The 16511-nt window shown below is 37.0% G+C and overlaps 1 protein-coding gene and 1 long non-coding RNA gene across 3 annotated transcripts in view; one reads left to right on the top strand and one right to left on the bottom strand.

Moving 5' to 3' along the window:
* Positions 1-421: 421 nt before the first annotated feature.
* Positions 422-2267, bottom strand: SMIM30 (small integral membrane protein 30). Of its 2 annotated transcripts, XR_010841990.1 has the most exons (3): positions 2229-2267; positions 1801-1869; positions 422-1334 (listed from the first exon to the last, which is right to left on the bottom strand). XR_010841990.1 is itself a non-coding variant. In XM_059074603.2 (2 exons), the coding sequence occupies exon 2, from the start codon at positions 1287-1289 to the stop codon at positions 1113-1115; it is 177 nt and encodes a 58-aa protein (XP_058930586.1). In that variant the 5' UTR covers positions 1290-1334; positions 1801-1872; the 3' UTR covers positions 422-1112. The 2 variants fall into 2 exon arrangements, 1 of the variants encoding a protein (XP_058930586.1); XM_059074603.2 differs by lacking the exon at positions 2229-2267 and having other exon boundaries at positions 1801-1872.
* A 107-nt stretch (positions 2268-2374) lies between these two features.
* Positions 2375-16511, top strand: part of LOC136794839 (uncharacterized) — a 186521-nt gene continuing 172384 nt past the window's right edge. Inside the window, exon 1 of the long non-coding RNA XR_010842136.1 lies at positions 2375-2477. This is a non-coding gene — a long non-coding RNA (uncharacterized lncRNA). The remainder of the gene's footprint in view (positions 2478-16511) is intronic.

Raw genomic sequence — 16511 nt, 5'->3', positions numbered from 1 at the left:
ATCCTTGGGTTCAAACAAGTTAGAGCAATCTTCTTAAACTTGAATGTGCATATGAATTATCCTGGGTTCTTGAAACAAAAGCAGATTCTGATCCAATTTGTCTGGGTGGGACCTGAGATTCTGCAGATGTAACAAGTCCTAAGGTGATGCTGCTGGTGTGAGGACACCTTAAGTAGCAAGGCCTGGGAGATTACGCCTCATCTGGCTTGTGTGTAAATCAGTATAGGCCATTACATTTTCCTTCTGCATCTGTGGATTCTCTACCAGAGGCCTCTCCCCTCCCATGATGCTGCCCATTTCTCACTGATTGTATCTCTACAAGCTAGTGTGATCAGTTAAGGTAAGGCATTCTACTCTTCTCCACTTACTTTATAAAAAGTTCACACAAAGATAAAAACAGTCTGAAATAAACACCACACAGTAACTTACATAATGGGTTTATATTTAATATAGTACTTCTCACCATGGAGATGTTAGCAGTTTATAAAGTTTTTTTGTTTTTGTTAAACATTAAATCTTTTCTCCATTTCAATGTCAATATAAAGTATTTTTTTACATTAAATCTTTTCTCCATTTCAACGTTAGATACATCGAATACATTTTCTAAACTTTTTCCCCCACAAAGAGATGTTTTAATTTTTGACCAACTGTATTTAATATCTAGGTACAATATTAATTTGGGAGATAACAAAACAAAAATGCATTAAAAATATGGAGAAAAGACTCCTCAGTGATGAAGGAGGCAGTGATTATTACTAAACAGTGGCAATTTCCTAGGATTCTGGGCAAGAGTTTTCTTCTAATTGAGAATTCTGAAACTATGAAATATTACTTGTGCAAAGTTCAGCCATCTCACTTCTTTGACCTTCTTTCTAACTAGCAAATGCAAATTACAGACAGCATTTTTCAGTGTATTATTTGTTGTGAAGAAAACGTTCTGTTTTCCATTTAACATAAATATCAATTTGTTCCTATTTATAGGGAAATAACCAAGACTATGAAGCTACCCTATTTACTGTTTCTTGAGAACTTTCAGACACCAAAACTCAGTTCTGAACCTCAATAGCACAGAGGTTTTCAGGGCAAGGTTTGATTCAGGAGGCCCTTCAAAGTCACATCTGTCCATTTCTCTTTCGTGCATATACCCCCAAACAGGCACAAATGCCTGTAATGCTGAGAACCACACCTAACAAGAGAGCGATTGCATCTCCGGCTTCTACTGCTTCAACAACAGGCAGCACCAGAAGCAATGAAAAGACTAGGAACAATTGTGTTGAAACTGAGGTCATGATGTTGAGATCTTGAGGTGACTGGTTCTTAAAGGCTGAAGGTTCCTAGAAATTAAAACATGGAAACAAAAAGGAACAATTAAAAATTCCTACCTTTTCAAATGACAGTATAAATACATGACAAGTAACAGTCCATACAGCCTTTTAAATCAGAGACTTTATAAATTATATTCAGACCCATCTCCTCATTTTATGGTGGAAGAAACTGAGGGAAGTAAATGGTACTTAAAGATGGTCATTTGAGGCTAATCGCCCCTTCTCATGATAATTCCCCTACTCCAGCGATTTTTCCCCACTCTATAACGCCAACACCGTGTGAATCAACAAAACAGAAATTGAACAGTAGAACAAGAAAAGACAGAAGAGGCACAAGATACTAACTTGGAAACTATCCTAGTGAATGAAAATTATATTTTCTTAGGGTCTCTCCCATCCAGGAAATGCAAACAAATCCGGCAAAGTCAAACCACATATAACTCTGTGAAGTCGTGGGGGAAATAGTAAGACTTACCAAAGAAAGCGGTTTTTGTTTAATTCTATCAGTTCAGGATGCTGGCTAAGAGGTTCCACGTGACAGAGCCTATTATCAGAGGGGCGTAGCAGGATTTAAAAAAAATCGCACATTATTATTATTATTTTAAAGCGGCAGCTAGAGTCAGTGCAGAGCGGGGAGGTTGTACGTAAGGGAGAAGAATGGGTAATAACTAACGACAACAGTTTGTTCAAGCAGGGGAACTAGATTTAAAAGTTGGTCAGTTAGCCTATAAAGGAAAAGCTAAAAAAAAAACCCAAAACCAAAAAAACAAGTTCGTTCGAGGACTTGATAGTAGGACTTTAAAAAGAATCTCTGCTTTGGCTCGGCAACGTGCAAATCTGCTCCCTGATTTAAAAATACCCTGGGCAATCTAAGTAGCCTTCGGGGACAAGTTCGTACATTACCTTCCAGGAAGCAGCCATTACAGGAATGGCGAGCAGGGCGGAGTCTCTAAACTACACTTCCCACAATCCCCGGTGAGGACAACTCCCAGGATGCGCCGGCGCGCTCCTCTGTAACTGGTTGCGGGAAGATGGTCACGCTCTACCGGAGACTCTGAGGAGCGAGCTCCCGGGGCTTCTTCACGTGGCCAAACCTGTCACTGGTGAAGTAGTTTAGTGTAGCTGTACGGAAGCTGACACACACACAAAAAGGTAAAAAAATGACAGCAAGTGTTTTTTTTCACCCTGTTCAAGGTTTCAAGACACAAGAAGTTATGTCCTTTTCTTTGACTGAAATGCAGACACAGCAGCCGGAAGAAATCACCCGAGCAGAGCCATCTGTTTCAGATGCATTTAAACTAGCGGCTTCTAACATTTTTGAAGGAGGGAATCCCCTGACACCATCTTCCAAATGTGCCTTCTGACATTTGTTAACTCTTAAGCAATGGGGGAAAACATGTTTAATAAGACGTTTTGGAAAATGTCAAGAACATCTGTAGGGAAAAACAGGCAGTTTGAGGAAAAACAGGTTAAGCACTATAAGAAGGTCTCTGATTCAGTTTCTAGAGTTCTGTTTCCCTATATCAGGAGTGCAGTGTATGGTACGCTTTAGAGATTTCTTCTTCTCATTCATGTGTTTATGATACCCACCGTATATATCCCCAAATATTTATGGAAAGTTGTAAATTATTACTTTTAAGTCATTAAGGATAAATTATTTGCATATGTAAATCTCAGCCCTTTTTGAAAGGCTTTATTGAAGTCTAATTTAATCTATGAAGTCCTTACTGAACCTTTCTAATTACCCAGTCTAGTGAACTCTCATTTACTGACTAGAGGACTTATTTGGTACCCTGGAAATTGTCAGTTATTAATGATGTGGTTAGGGGTGAAGTCACTTGCCCTGTCTGAAAGCCGCCTAGGACTCTCAGACACAGCAGGTATATTTCAGTTCAGTGCCCATAATTGGCATGTAATTTTTATTGTTGTTCATCTTTTTTCTTACACTTTACTAATCTCTCTGCACTGACAGCAAAGCTTTATATTCCTAGCTTCTAACACACACACAGCAGGTGCTCAGAGATGTTGGCTAATAACAATTCTTTGAACAAATAAATGTGCCAATAGGACTTCCTGAGAGACAAAGCAGTGCCAAATAAACCAAAGCAAGGTGTCTTGCAAATTGGAAGTCTATGGAAAAGTACACAGTAATGTCAGCATTGCTTCTCTAAACTTGATTATTTTAACAAGTTCTGTCTTTGATTCATTTGCCTTGAGCTACTTCGGTTTTGTACCTTTCTAATCAGTTATATTTGAAATAGCAGCTATTTAAAAATACTCTTTTGCATTCTAGTGTGAACAATTTGGGGATTTAATTTTTCCCTATATGTTTATTCAGTTTGCTGAAGTCAGCAGAGACCACGGTAAAGTTAGTATTATTACAGACTTTTTCTAGGGGTGTCAGCGTTGAAGATAATGGGTTAGTTTTAAGTTTGAAGGTCTGCTGGTGATAAAATGCTTTTTCTTTAAATTATTATATTAAGAGATCATGATGACCTGGCCTATCTGAAAAAGAGTAGCAGAAGTTTGTGCAGAGATGTTTTGGGCCTGTGTAGTTTCAAAATAAAATTGGTTAACTTTACCTAACCACCATCTACCCTAATCAGGCAATTTAACAGGTGTTGCTGTATATGCTTTTGTCTGCCATATTACAACCCTAGTTTCTGAGTAGAATGGTATTCTAGTTCTCAGTGTTCTCTTCTTACTACCCTAACTAGTGATTTAAAAATAAATCAGACACCAAGGGGGCAAAGCGGTGGGGGGGTGTTGGGGGTGTGTGTGATGAATTGGGCTATTGGGATTGACGTGTATACACTTATGTGTATAGAATGGATGACTAATAAGAACCTGCAGTATAAAAAAATAAATAAAATTAAAAAATTAAAAAAATATATAAAAAATCAGATCATTTATTCCTTGCTTAAAGCTCTCCAGTTCCATCACAATAAGCAGAAGTCTATGTTCCTTATCAAGACTCACATCACCCTACACGTTCTGGCCTCTGCCTGCCTTTCTGACATCAGCCTACTACTCACTGATGCTCATTCCAATCACACTCATCTTTTTGCTGTTTCTTTTTTTTTTTTTTTTTTTTTTTTTTGCGGTACGCGGGCCTCTCACTGTTGTGGCCTCTCCTGTCGCGGAGCACAGGCTCCGGACGCGCAGGCTCAGCGGCCACGGGCCACGGGCCCAGACGCTCCGCGGCACGTGGGATCCTCCCGGACCGGGGCACGAACCCGCATCCCCTTCATCGGCAGGCGGACTCTCAACCACTGCGCCACCAGGGAAGCCCTTTGCTGTTTCTTAAGCATGCCAATTTTGTGGTTTTATTGATTCAAATGTTTATTGAATCAAATTTTGTTGATTAACGTTTAGTCACTGTTACACTGTTCGTAGTAGAAACTACCTTATAAGTAAGAAGTCTGCTTTTGGGCTAAATCATGAAGGTATTTCGACTGAGATTATTTTGAGTCTTTATTCAAAATTTAGGTCTTACATATTTTCTCCATAATATTAATAGCAAGGCATTATGTCTATGTATGTATAAGATGCAGTAGTACCTAAAACAGGAGCTACTTTGTTCAGAAACCTGTCTATAATGGTCCCTATTTACTTCCTCTGCCCACTTGGGGTGCAAATATTGATTAAGTCCACCTGGATGGTGTATTTTTTTTGTAGCAATACCTGAATGATTTCTTTAAGTACTTTTTAATGTTGGACGAGCAATATTGGCATTTTTGGTGAGACAGTGCTTTGTTGTGCCGACATAATATTGCAGGATATTTAGCATCTCTAGCCCATGCCTGCTAAATGCCAGTAGAATCCCCCAATCATGAAGACAATCAACTGCCCTCATGTATTGCCAGATAGTCTTTGGTGAGATACTGTCCCTAGCTGAGAACTACTCAAGATTTCATCAAGAAAATAAAAGTAGTAGTTGAAAACAGAATGAAATAGTACACACACACACACACACCCCAACATCAACACTGCAGTGCTCTAATGTTTTAAATTCTTCCTTCCTTGGTTATGCTGATTTTGTTGTTATCTACAGATTTCCTTCTGTGTCCTATCAGTATCCTTGCCAGACAGTTTCCACTGGTCACATTTTTATTCTCTTTTTAAAGAATTATTTATTTATTCATTTGGCTGCGCTGGGTATTAGTTGCGGTCCTTGGGATCTAGTTCCCTGACCAGGGATTGAACCCAGGCCCCCTGCATTGGGATTGCAGCGTCTTAACCACTGGACCACCAGGGACGTCTTGGTCACTTTGTTATAACAGTGCCGATATGCAAATTGAGGTGAGATTTCTGCTTTTATTTCTGCCACTTAGTCTTTAAGCTGTGGAGAGGTGCTGTGATGTAGTATATGGAATATTAGCTTTTTCCCTTGCTAGTTTTATGGATTTGAGTAGTTAATCTCTATGAAACTTAACTTTTCTTTTATAAAATATGCTGTGTGAGGATTAAATGAAATGTTTCTAAAGTGACCAAAAAGTTACCAGAGCTCAGTACTTATCAATTCCCTCTTATTTGTAGATCTGTTCCCCTGGTTACTGATTAAGAGTTAGGGTCTTTGGGGTTAGACCAGTTGGTTAGAATTCTGGCCCTGCTGCTTACTAACTGTATGACAATAGACAAGTTAGTAAGCTTTTCTAAGACTCAGCTTATCCATCTATAGAATGGGGTATAATAGTACCTACTTCACACGTATATTATGAGGATTAAATGAGTTAATTTCCAGAATTAGTGGCTAGCATGTAGTAAGCCCTCATTAAATATTAACTATTGTTACTATTTCCTGTTAATCAAATCCATGAAATATATGGGGTCTTCAGGATGTGGCTTCTCTCCATTGTGAATATGCTCTTCTGCAGACAAACATGGTAAATAGAAAATGTCTGTGGAACTCCCTGGATACAGAGGCATTTTAAGCTTCCTAGGCTTTGGGTTGGGAGCTGACTGGAAAACACTCCCCTGGTACTCAAAAGCTGTCCCTTTGTTGCCTTGATGGGATTTTACTATTTATTTCATACCTACTGGTGGTTACGTTTATGTTTAAAATATATTCTCCATTCCGTTATTGTCACATCATTGATTCATCATATTAGGTCCAAAGGGTTTTGAAAATGTGATTGAGAGGGTCTAGATATGGGTGAATAGCTCCAAGAAATCATTCAGCTGGAATGAACTCTATGGCCACCCCAAGAAAACCCAGCAAACAAAGACTCTTAATTCCTTTTGAATTCTAATTACAGCAGCTAATCTATAACTCTGCAGTGCTTTTTCTATAAATTGCAGCAAAGGAAATGACAGCATTAGAAGATTTGCTAAGAGGGAATTATAATAACTGAGACTGTAAGCTCAGAGGAATGTATTACTCTTGATAGATTGTTATGGGATACTTAATTGCAGAGCTTGCAGGACAGAAGGAAATACTTTTGTATTACCCCTGAGAGATGGCACTGTACACAGTGTTGAACATGGTACCAAGATTTTTACCTTACCTCCTTGGCTTCAGTAAGGTCCACTGTTTGAAGAGGATAAACATTATTCTTACAACCCCTACTTAGAACTAATTTGCTTATACTCATGGATGAAGGAACTCTATTTTCCCAGATAGCTTCAAAAAATCATGTTTGTTTCTTTTTAAAGTTTGTCTTTGACTTAGAAGTCAAGAGTCATATGATTGGTTTTCATTAGTTTATATTGTATACTGTAATTGGAAATGTCAACTCAGGGTTTACTAGTATTAAGTGATGTAGAGGCAGGGATTAATTTCTGGGATACAGTGAATATAATGATCTCCTCCACTCCTTTGACCTGAAGCTGATTTTTGATTTCTGACGTGCTTGCAAACCATCTTAATGAACTGTTATTTCTTAGTTATACCTCACATTTAGATGTTTTGTCCATATCACTGACCAGGACAATGACTGCCATGTTGTACATGTGTAGTTCCCTCTCTTCTAAAAGAGATGATCATTTCCTTAGCAGTACTAGAGAGATGAGCAGCTTTTTCTGTGCCAAGCGTCTGCTAGCTACAAGTTCTGCCTGTGAACATTTCTGATAGCAACATGAACCACAGCTCTTCTGAAGCAGTGCCACATTCCATCTCCCCTGACATTGCCCCGCCCAAGCTGTCTGAATGCTTCTGTAGGCTTTTATATAGTTCCTCTTTTGGCATTAAGTGTCTAGTGTTATCAGATCCAAAATTTAGTCTTTCAATTCGGAAGAACCTACGCTTACACTATACTTCACTGAAACAGAGATCACTGGTAGCCAATGATACTCAGAGACAAAGAACCTTACTTTAGACACTTATCTGAGTGGTGGAGGGCAAAATTTCACAAGTCAGTTGTTACTGAAAAGTGGTTTCAGAGAAGAATGAAGAAGTGGCTTCTGCTTATTTTATAACTGTTAGAAGTGAGTCATTGGTAGGCCCTGAAGGAAGGCACTTCTGGTATGCATCAGGGAAGGCATGATAGGCTGACATCAAGATTTTGCAGTGACTGATTTGTGTCAGGAAGTTCATACAACCCAGACTTCCTTATTAGCAATTGAACCAAGCCAAGTGAGTGGAGACATTTTATTGGAGCTTCACAATTAAAAAAGGCCAACCCAGAGTTAATCAGTATTTCCCATCAGTAATAGGACATTCATCACTGAGACTGTTACATTAGCGCCAACTAAGCTAACAGGATGAGATAAGCTGCACTTTCCAGAGCTATTCAGCTGCTGCTGAGTCTAAACACTCTGGTGTCAGTATCTTACAGACATGAATGGGCAAGCTGCAGAAGGTCATTTTTGGCATGGTTCCCGGCACCATCTAGAGCCCATTGCCGATGTAATCTTGATTTTCACTGATGAACCTCAGTAATCTGTGGGAGTCAATCGCACACACGAGCCTATGGTGTCCAGGAAGCAGAGAAACCACACCCACAGGCATTGACAGATTCAAATTTAACATTTCTGGGCTTCCAGGAGCAGGCTAAGAATACCTGGACCGGACAGATTTATAGTTTTGAAAAGTTGTGAAATTATCTTTTTATGTAGTACTTTATCCATGGTAATGGACTGATTAAAAACATTGGCTTTGGAGATGTCATCAGTTGGCCCATCTCTGCCACTTACTAACTCAGTGAATTTGTGCAAATTATCTAACTTCTTTAAACTTGAGTTTTCTCATCTGTAATGAGAAAATCACCAATCTTTTGTAGGACTCCCACTGTAGATTAAATGAAGTGACACATAAAATGCTCAATATGGTCAGTGTCTAGAACTCTCATAGATATGGGACTAGCTGATCAGATAATATTTAAGTGCTTCACAAGGAGATTTAAAGTGAAGATTATCTTGCCTCACGGGAGGGTGAAAAAGTATTTCTCATGGGAAAAAAAATATTTTCTTAGAAAACATGGTTTCATGATACATAGGCTAGGACTGATTGATTTATATTTAATAAACACTTAAGTAGTGACTAATATGTGTCAGAAACTATTCCACACATTAACAAATGTAAATCCATTTACTCCTTAAAATAATCCTGTGAGGGAGACACTATTATTATTCCCTGTTACAGGTGAGGAAACTGAGGCATGGTTAAGTAATTTATCTAAGGTCACGTAACAAGTGAGTGGTAGAATCAGGTTATGAACCCAGGAAGTCTGACAAAGACTGACTCTTAATCATTTGCCCACATGCTTTCATGTGGAAAATGTCCACAGTATCAAACTGCATTTTAATTATCTTTGAAATAAGGTGCTCTAGTGTTGCTTAGGAAGCCTAACTGTGGTGAGTCACTGAAGAGTTGTTGGTGTTTATACACTTCCCTCTAGGCCCTAGTTTGGTGAATGAATGAATACCAGTATTCACCTAATTTGTTAATTGATTTTGACTTAGATTTAATAGGTATATAAAAAATGTTTTTTAAAAATTAAGGGATGTTTGACTGAGGCTCAGAAGAGCACTTACCAATGGGCACAGACATCATATATCAAAGAACATAGATTGTGATGTGTTGGCAAATCTCAACTATCATGAAATCACTGAAGTCCATATAATATACAAAATTCAGAAAGGAAGAAAAGAAAGTCAAAAGAACCTTTTGAAAATCTTTGCTTAGAAGTGAAAAACTTAAACTAGTCATTGCAAAAGTATAGGGAGGTTATTAACAATTTAGTATGTGGAAATAGTAAGGAAATAGTAATTCCTGTGTATAGACCAGGGGCTCATTATGATTAAGCACTGGTAACAGTGCTTGACAGCACTGACAGACAGCATGAAATTTATAAAATTAAAAACATACCAGATAGAAAATGCAGGTAGCATAGGAGAGTGAATCATGCCCCAACTGGTCTTAGTGTGATTTCTCTTAAGTCTAAAGACTTAAAAAATTTCTATCTGGCCATTTTCTGAGTAAAATCACTCATTTTTCAGATCCGGAATTTCTTCTTTGGATATCTTAACTTGTTCTTTGAAAATGCTTTTTATCTAGAGTCAATTTAGACATGATAGAATGTGTTGGGGTAGAGTTTTTATAGGTAAGAAATATCTTGGAAGTGGTAACGTTTAGATTGATCTTGGGAACTTAAATGAGTACCTGAACCTTTTATGTAGATATTTACTGTGAATTTTCAGTTGACATATTGTAAGTGATTGGTCACTTTAGTTTTTAAATGTTTCTTTTGCTAAATCATATAGATGGTCCAGGTAGAGAACTTTATGGTATAACAGCAGTTTCTGTCATGGAATGATTTCTTCATCCATGAAATGGTGAGCTAGAGAGCAACAATAAAGTTTCTTTACTCTTGCCTGTAATATTTTGATTGTTTATAAATCTGTTCCCTGAGTTCTTTATGACAACAGGTTACTTGCCTGTAGATATTCTAAAAGTGGTATTGTTTGAATTTAAAATCTTCATGAATAAAAAATTATGACAAAAAGATCTTACTTTCTGGAAGAGTGATTTTACTCAAGGAGGTTGCCAGATTTTTTATTCAAAGGAAAATTCTTTATTTAAAAAATGGAGTAGATTATGTTTTAAAAGATGATTGCAGCTGGTTCAGTTGACGAAAAAGTCCCAAACAATGCTCTTCACAGTTTCACTTGATTGTGATTTGGACCCACTTTATGCATTTTAAGCTCTCATTTGTCAAGAGAGTCAAAATAAGTCATTGAACTCAATCTGACAGTCAAAGTGAAGCACTGCTTTTGTGAGCATGCCTATCAACACTACGACGTATTAAAGCGAATGTGGTGTGCTGCATGTTACGGAGATATAACCCTTTCATCTACTCTGCTTTAGTAGCACGCTTAGTAAGAATACTCAACATACCTTTTGGTCACCAGGCTTTTAAAGGGACCTCAAGAGACAACAGAGAGCCCAGGGATGAGTGACAGAGTTAATTCAAGTGATCCAAAAATTGGTCTTGGAAGAGGGTTCTAAAAATATATTATGTGGTTCACTTGCATCCCAATTACATGGGGAGTTTATTTTAAAATGCAAATTTCTAAAACAAGTTCTCTAGGTAATTCTTAGGTTCATCAGCTCTTAGAACCTTTGTTGTTGGGGAGAATAAGTTATTGGGCCTCATTATTTGGGAAGAGGAGACATAGAGGCAACTGAACAATGATCTTTAACTTAGTTAATAATAAGTTTATTAAGACCCAATTTGGATTATCCATCTTGCTCTCATGGACCCCTTTTCAGCTGCTGATGAAGCAGGAAATACAGATATTTCGTGCTATTTGTTCATGTTTCAAGTGGCATTTTTTCTCATTATTTCTTATAGACTTACCTTTCTCTAAAACTTACTTTTAAAAAAAATTAATTTATTTTTTTAAACAGCAGGTTCTTATTAGTTATCCATTTTATACATGTTAGTGTGTATATGTCGATCCCAATCTCCCAAACTCTGTAACTTACTTTTTAAAAAAATGTATAAAACATTCTGATGATTTCCATCTTTAGAATTGTAGAAACATCTCATTCCTCAGAGAAAACAAAGCCTTTCCTAGCAGGAAAAGGGACTCAGTCACAAAATGGACACTATTGGCAGCTTCAAAACATAATAATGCAGTTGTGACTTTCACATGGTTACTTCTTACAACAATCTTCTGTTAAAGATTAGGACAAAGCATTAAATGCAACTCGCTGAAGGTGATCAGAAAGGTATTATGTGGTTGGTTCCTAACATGTAGCTTTCTGGTGATTCAACATTAACCAAGGATTGAATTTTTAAAGCCTTGGACCTATCTTCCCTAAACATTTCTTCTCTCAGTAGGTGTTTGGAAGGGAAATGGATAACCTGGAGTGCTGGTATTCTAAATTGCTGGCTGAAGGCCCATCCATATGCTTTGGAACTGCGACCAGCAGGTAGCAAGATAATTCTGAAAATTGAGTAGCTCTAACAAGTGTTCTTGCCCACACAGTTACAGCTGGATAAAGTGGGGCTTGGGCCCAGGTCTTAACCTCTTTCAGTTATATCTCACTAATTTCTCATACTGTTCCAAGTATTATAATATCCTTGTAGTAGCATTACATAAATATTTATTGAGTAAATGAATAACTTGTCAACTGAAAAAAATGCACAATGTGAGAATTGTGAGTTAAGTTTTATTTGGGGCAAAATGAGGACTATAGACTGGGAGACAACCTCTCAGGTAGCTCTGAGGAACTGCTCCAAAGAGGTAGAGGAGGAAAGGTCAATATATATATGATTTTGGTGAAGGGGGATACGTGCAATCAGGCACACATTTTGGCAGAAGGTGGCTGGTAGTCATGAGGAGCAGATGTCTCTGTTAGTGATTTTAGTGCTTTTCTGGATATGAGAATATACAAGAAATTGGGCTCATAAAATATTCTCCTGAAAATATCTAACTATCTGAAGGCCTGTTGTGCCAGTTTTTCCCAGAGCACAGAGTGCTTCATTCTTGATCTCTACCCTGAACTCCTTTCAGGGCATGTTGAGGGTCAGCGACTGAAGTGGCTAGTGACTTCATCCTTGTAGAGGCAGATGGTGAGCAGCAGTCTTTAGTTGACACACTAAGACTAAAGTTTTAGTCAACATAAAGCTCAGTTTGAATCAATATGTGTGACATAGCCATGGAAACAGTGAATGTAATCGTGGGATGCAGGAATAGATGTGTAGTATCTCGAATGGAGAGGGAAAGTTCTGCTTTGCTCTTTCCACTTTGGGCCAAGTCTAGCAGTATAGTGTTCTTTTATGGGTTCCCCACTTTCAGAGAAACATTAACAAACTGGATATTAACCAGGACTGTGCTATGATAACACTAGAATCGTTAGTTGAAAAACATAGTTGAAAGACTATGAGATGTAAAGGAAAGGACTCATTGAGACTAACTAGTATTTTTGATAGCTCATCCCATAGGAGAGGCCCTAAACTAAAGGGAAGGAATTGGAGTTGTTCTGGGTGGCCAGTGGGTGACAGAGATAGAGAGGCATGTATTAGCTCAATGTAAGGGAAAGCTTTCTAATGTTCTAAGAGAGGAATGGCTACCTTGGTGAGCACTGAATTCTTGATCAGTCAGTAGGCTGGCTTAATGAACACTCTACATGATGTAGAAAGGATTCAAACTTCAAAAGGATGATGAGTTTACATGTCCTTGAAGGTTCCGTCTGAACTTGACATTCTGTCATTCTCTTATCTCCTCCTCCTACCACCCAAGTCTTACGCTAGTTGTCTGGAGCTCATTTTAAGAGTTTATTCAAGAGTCTCTGAGACACTGCTATTTATCTTTTCAAAGGCTTTATTCTTAGTATTTCTTTCTTTATTCAAATTGGAAGGGAAAATGGACTTCTTTTTCTATTTCTAAAAAAGAAAACTTTGTTAATGATTTCTTAATATTTATAAATACATAAGTATATATGATATATTGTTAATATTGTTCATATTTTATCACCAGTCTGTGTAACTGATACTGTTTCATAAACTATTGTATAATACTAAAGTGAACAGATGAAAAGTGGGTTCTGTATATTTTATTCAGACCAGTGACAGTTTTTAATCTGAGGATCAAGATAAAAGCTTAATCAAACTTTTGAATGTGATGTGTCCCTAAAATGGATTTGTTGTGGAATACTTACAAAATGCTTCCTGCCGTTAGTCAGAATGATCTTAACAGACTTGTGGATATCAAGTCATTGTACTGTACATTTGTACATTTCTGGATGATTAAATCTTGGGCCAAAGTAAGTTTTCATATTTCTTCTTATTCTAAATTTCAAATTGTGCTTTCCTGGGAAATGAACTATTTTGATTTAATTTCTGAATGAGTAAATCCATGAAACATTGGACATCAAAGTACAGTTGACCCTTGGGCAACATGGATTTGAACTGCATGGGTCCACTTATACATAGATTTTTTTCCAGTAAATGTATTGGAAAATTCTGTGGAGATTTGTGACAATTTGATAAAGCTCTCGGATGAACTGTGTAGCCCAGAAATATAGAAAAAAATTAAGAAAAAGTATGTCATGAATGCATAAAATACACGTAGATACAAGCCTCTTTTATCATTTAATACCATAAAATATATACAAATCTACTATAAAAAGTTAAAATTTATCAGAACTTACACATACACTTACAGACTGTACATGGCACCGTTTGCAGTTGAGAGAAATGTAAACAAATGTCAAGATGCAGTTTTAAATTATAAACATATAGGGACTTCCCTGGTGGTTCTGTGGTTAAGACTCCATGCTTCCACTGCAGGGGGCATGGGTTTGATCCCTGGTCAGGCAACTAAGATCCCACATGCCGCGGCCAAAAAAATAATTATAACTGTATAAAATCTGTGGTACATTATTGTCCTAATGTAATAATTTCATAGCCGCCTCTTGTTGCTATTGTGGTGAGCTTGTTTTGTAGCAAGAACTGTATTAGAAATTTTTGTGTTTTCTTAAAGTAACAATGTTTCCTATACTGTATTATGAATGTGACCATAATACTGTATGCCATGAAAGTTTTATAACAATTCATTCATTAGCATATAGGCTAGGCTACTGTGAAGCACTCCTGTAGATTACACTAGGCTACTATAAAGCAATTATATTGCTGCTTCATTATTAATACATGAATCATTATACCTGTAGATAAAAATGAATTTCTCTTTCAATATTTTATTTATTTATTTATATGGTTGTACCAGGTCTTAGTTGTGGCAGGCAGGTCCTTAATTGCGGCATGTGGGCTCCTTAGTTGTGGCATATGAACTCTTAATTGCAGCATGCATGTGGGATCTAGTTCCCTGACCAGGGATCGAACCCAGGCCCCCTGCATTGGGAGCATGGAGTCTTAACCACTGTGCTACCAGGGAAGTCCCTATCTTTTTGTTTTTGATGTCTAGTGTTAGTATTATGTATAACATCTACGGTGTTTTATACCATATAATAGGGTATTGATGTAGGTACTGACAGACAATTCATCTTGTCAACAGTTGATGTAAACTTATGGCATCTGTAAATACAGTATAGTACTGTAAATTTTCCTTAGGGTTTTCTTACTGTTTTTTCTTTAGCTTACTTTATTGTAAGAATACAGTATATAATATGTATAACATACAAAATATGTGTTAATCAACTGTTTATATTATTGGTAGGGCTTCCAGTCAGCAGTAGGCTATTAGTAGTTAAGATTTTGGGGAGTCAGAAATTTTCAGCTGCATAGGGGTTGGTTCCCTTAACCCCTGTGTCATTCAAGGGTCAATAGTATATTTGACTTTTGAGCATGTGAGTACCAAAATATGTGCAGTGTGCTGATCTGGAAACATGTTGACCCTGCTTATCATACTGTCTAGGTGCTTAGCTACTCAGTTAGGGAAGCAAAGCCTGAAAAAAGACCTAGGTTAAATTTTTGGTGTCTTCTTTTCTAAACAGTTCCTTGGAATCAGTTGTTTAGGTAAGAAGTTTTCTCCCTGGATTGCCAGAGAGTTTGGGAAGAAAATGTTCAAATTCTTTTTAAAATTAATTTCCTCTTGAAAGTAAGAAATATAGATTTACTAATATTTATCACGTGGTTTAACACTGGTGCCCTTACACTGCCAACTTGTCAAATAATCATGTGTTCTAAAGAGTCTCCCAGCTATTCTAGGAAGAGTGAGAGTCATCCATAGTGCCCATATTTATTAGTTCACTTTCAACATATAGTTGTTTACTGTAGTGTTTGTCTTTCTGGTTAAGTAGATGGAGCATATCATGCTATCTGGTTTTGATTTAATTAACTTTCAAAGATTCTTGCAAAAAAAAACCATGGGTTAAATATAATACTAACCACTCAAAGGGCTATAAAATGAATTTCATGATTTAATAAACACAGCCAATAATGTGCCTCATCTGTTTGGATCTTTTTATCTTTGTTTAGCATTTTCTTTTTAGCTTATGACAATCATAATTGAATTTAGAACCATACTTTTGAATCATAGCATCAATAAATGTTAAGCTAAGTTTGAGAGAAATGATGTATATTTGATTGCATTGATCTTTATTTTAGAATTTTTATTAAGAATATTTTAGTATGAGGAAAAATTTTTGGACCACTAATTAATAAACTGAAGTTATGTAAAGTTTTAATTTCATTTTTGTTTTATTTTTATAATACTTCTATTACTGTGTTTTTGAAATGTACCTACTAGCACAGTAATGGATATAATTTATATATTATATATATGAATATTTAAAACACTTTTACTCATAAAAGTACATAGTTCAGTTGACCCTTGAATAACAGAGATTCAAACTGCACAAGTCCACTTATAAGCAGATTTCTTTCAGTAAATATACAGTTGGCTCTCCACATATGCTGCTTCTGAATCTCCTGGTTCTGCACCCATGGATACAGAGGGCCCACTATGGGACTCAGGCATACTTGGATCTTGGTATCCATGGTGGGTCCTGGAACCAACTCCTTGTGAATGCTTAGGGACAACTGTAGAAAAATCTAGAAAAACTAGTCTACGTTTGATATACTGGGAGTGAAAGAGAAAGACACATATCATTTTATTTTTCCTGTAAAACATAAAAGAATGGATTTCTGCCTCCACTTGCATCTTCCTTTCCCCAAAAGGAATAGGGCCTTGTCATTCAGTTATAGGAAACTACTTTTAAGTTAGTGATTCTATTTGTACTTGACAGAAATTTCTGCTTAAAGGAAACAGATTTAT

This window comes from Kogia breviceps, chromosome 9 (genome assembly GCF_026419965.1).
Source record: "Kogia breviceps isolate mKogBre1 chromosome 9, mKogBre1 haplotype 1, whole genome shotgun sequence".
Lineage (NCBI taxonomy): Eukaryota > Metazoa > Chordata > Mammalia > Artiodactyla > Physeteridae > Kogia > Kogia breviceps.
This window is presented reverse-complemented; position numbering and strand designations above follow the sequence as displayed.

Coding starts and splice junctions, on each gene's coding strand:
- SMIM30 (XM_059074603.2), bottom strand. CDS start 1,289: ATGACCTCAGTTTCAACACAATTGTTCCTAGTCTTTTCATTGCTTCTG.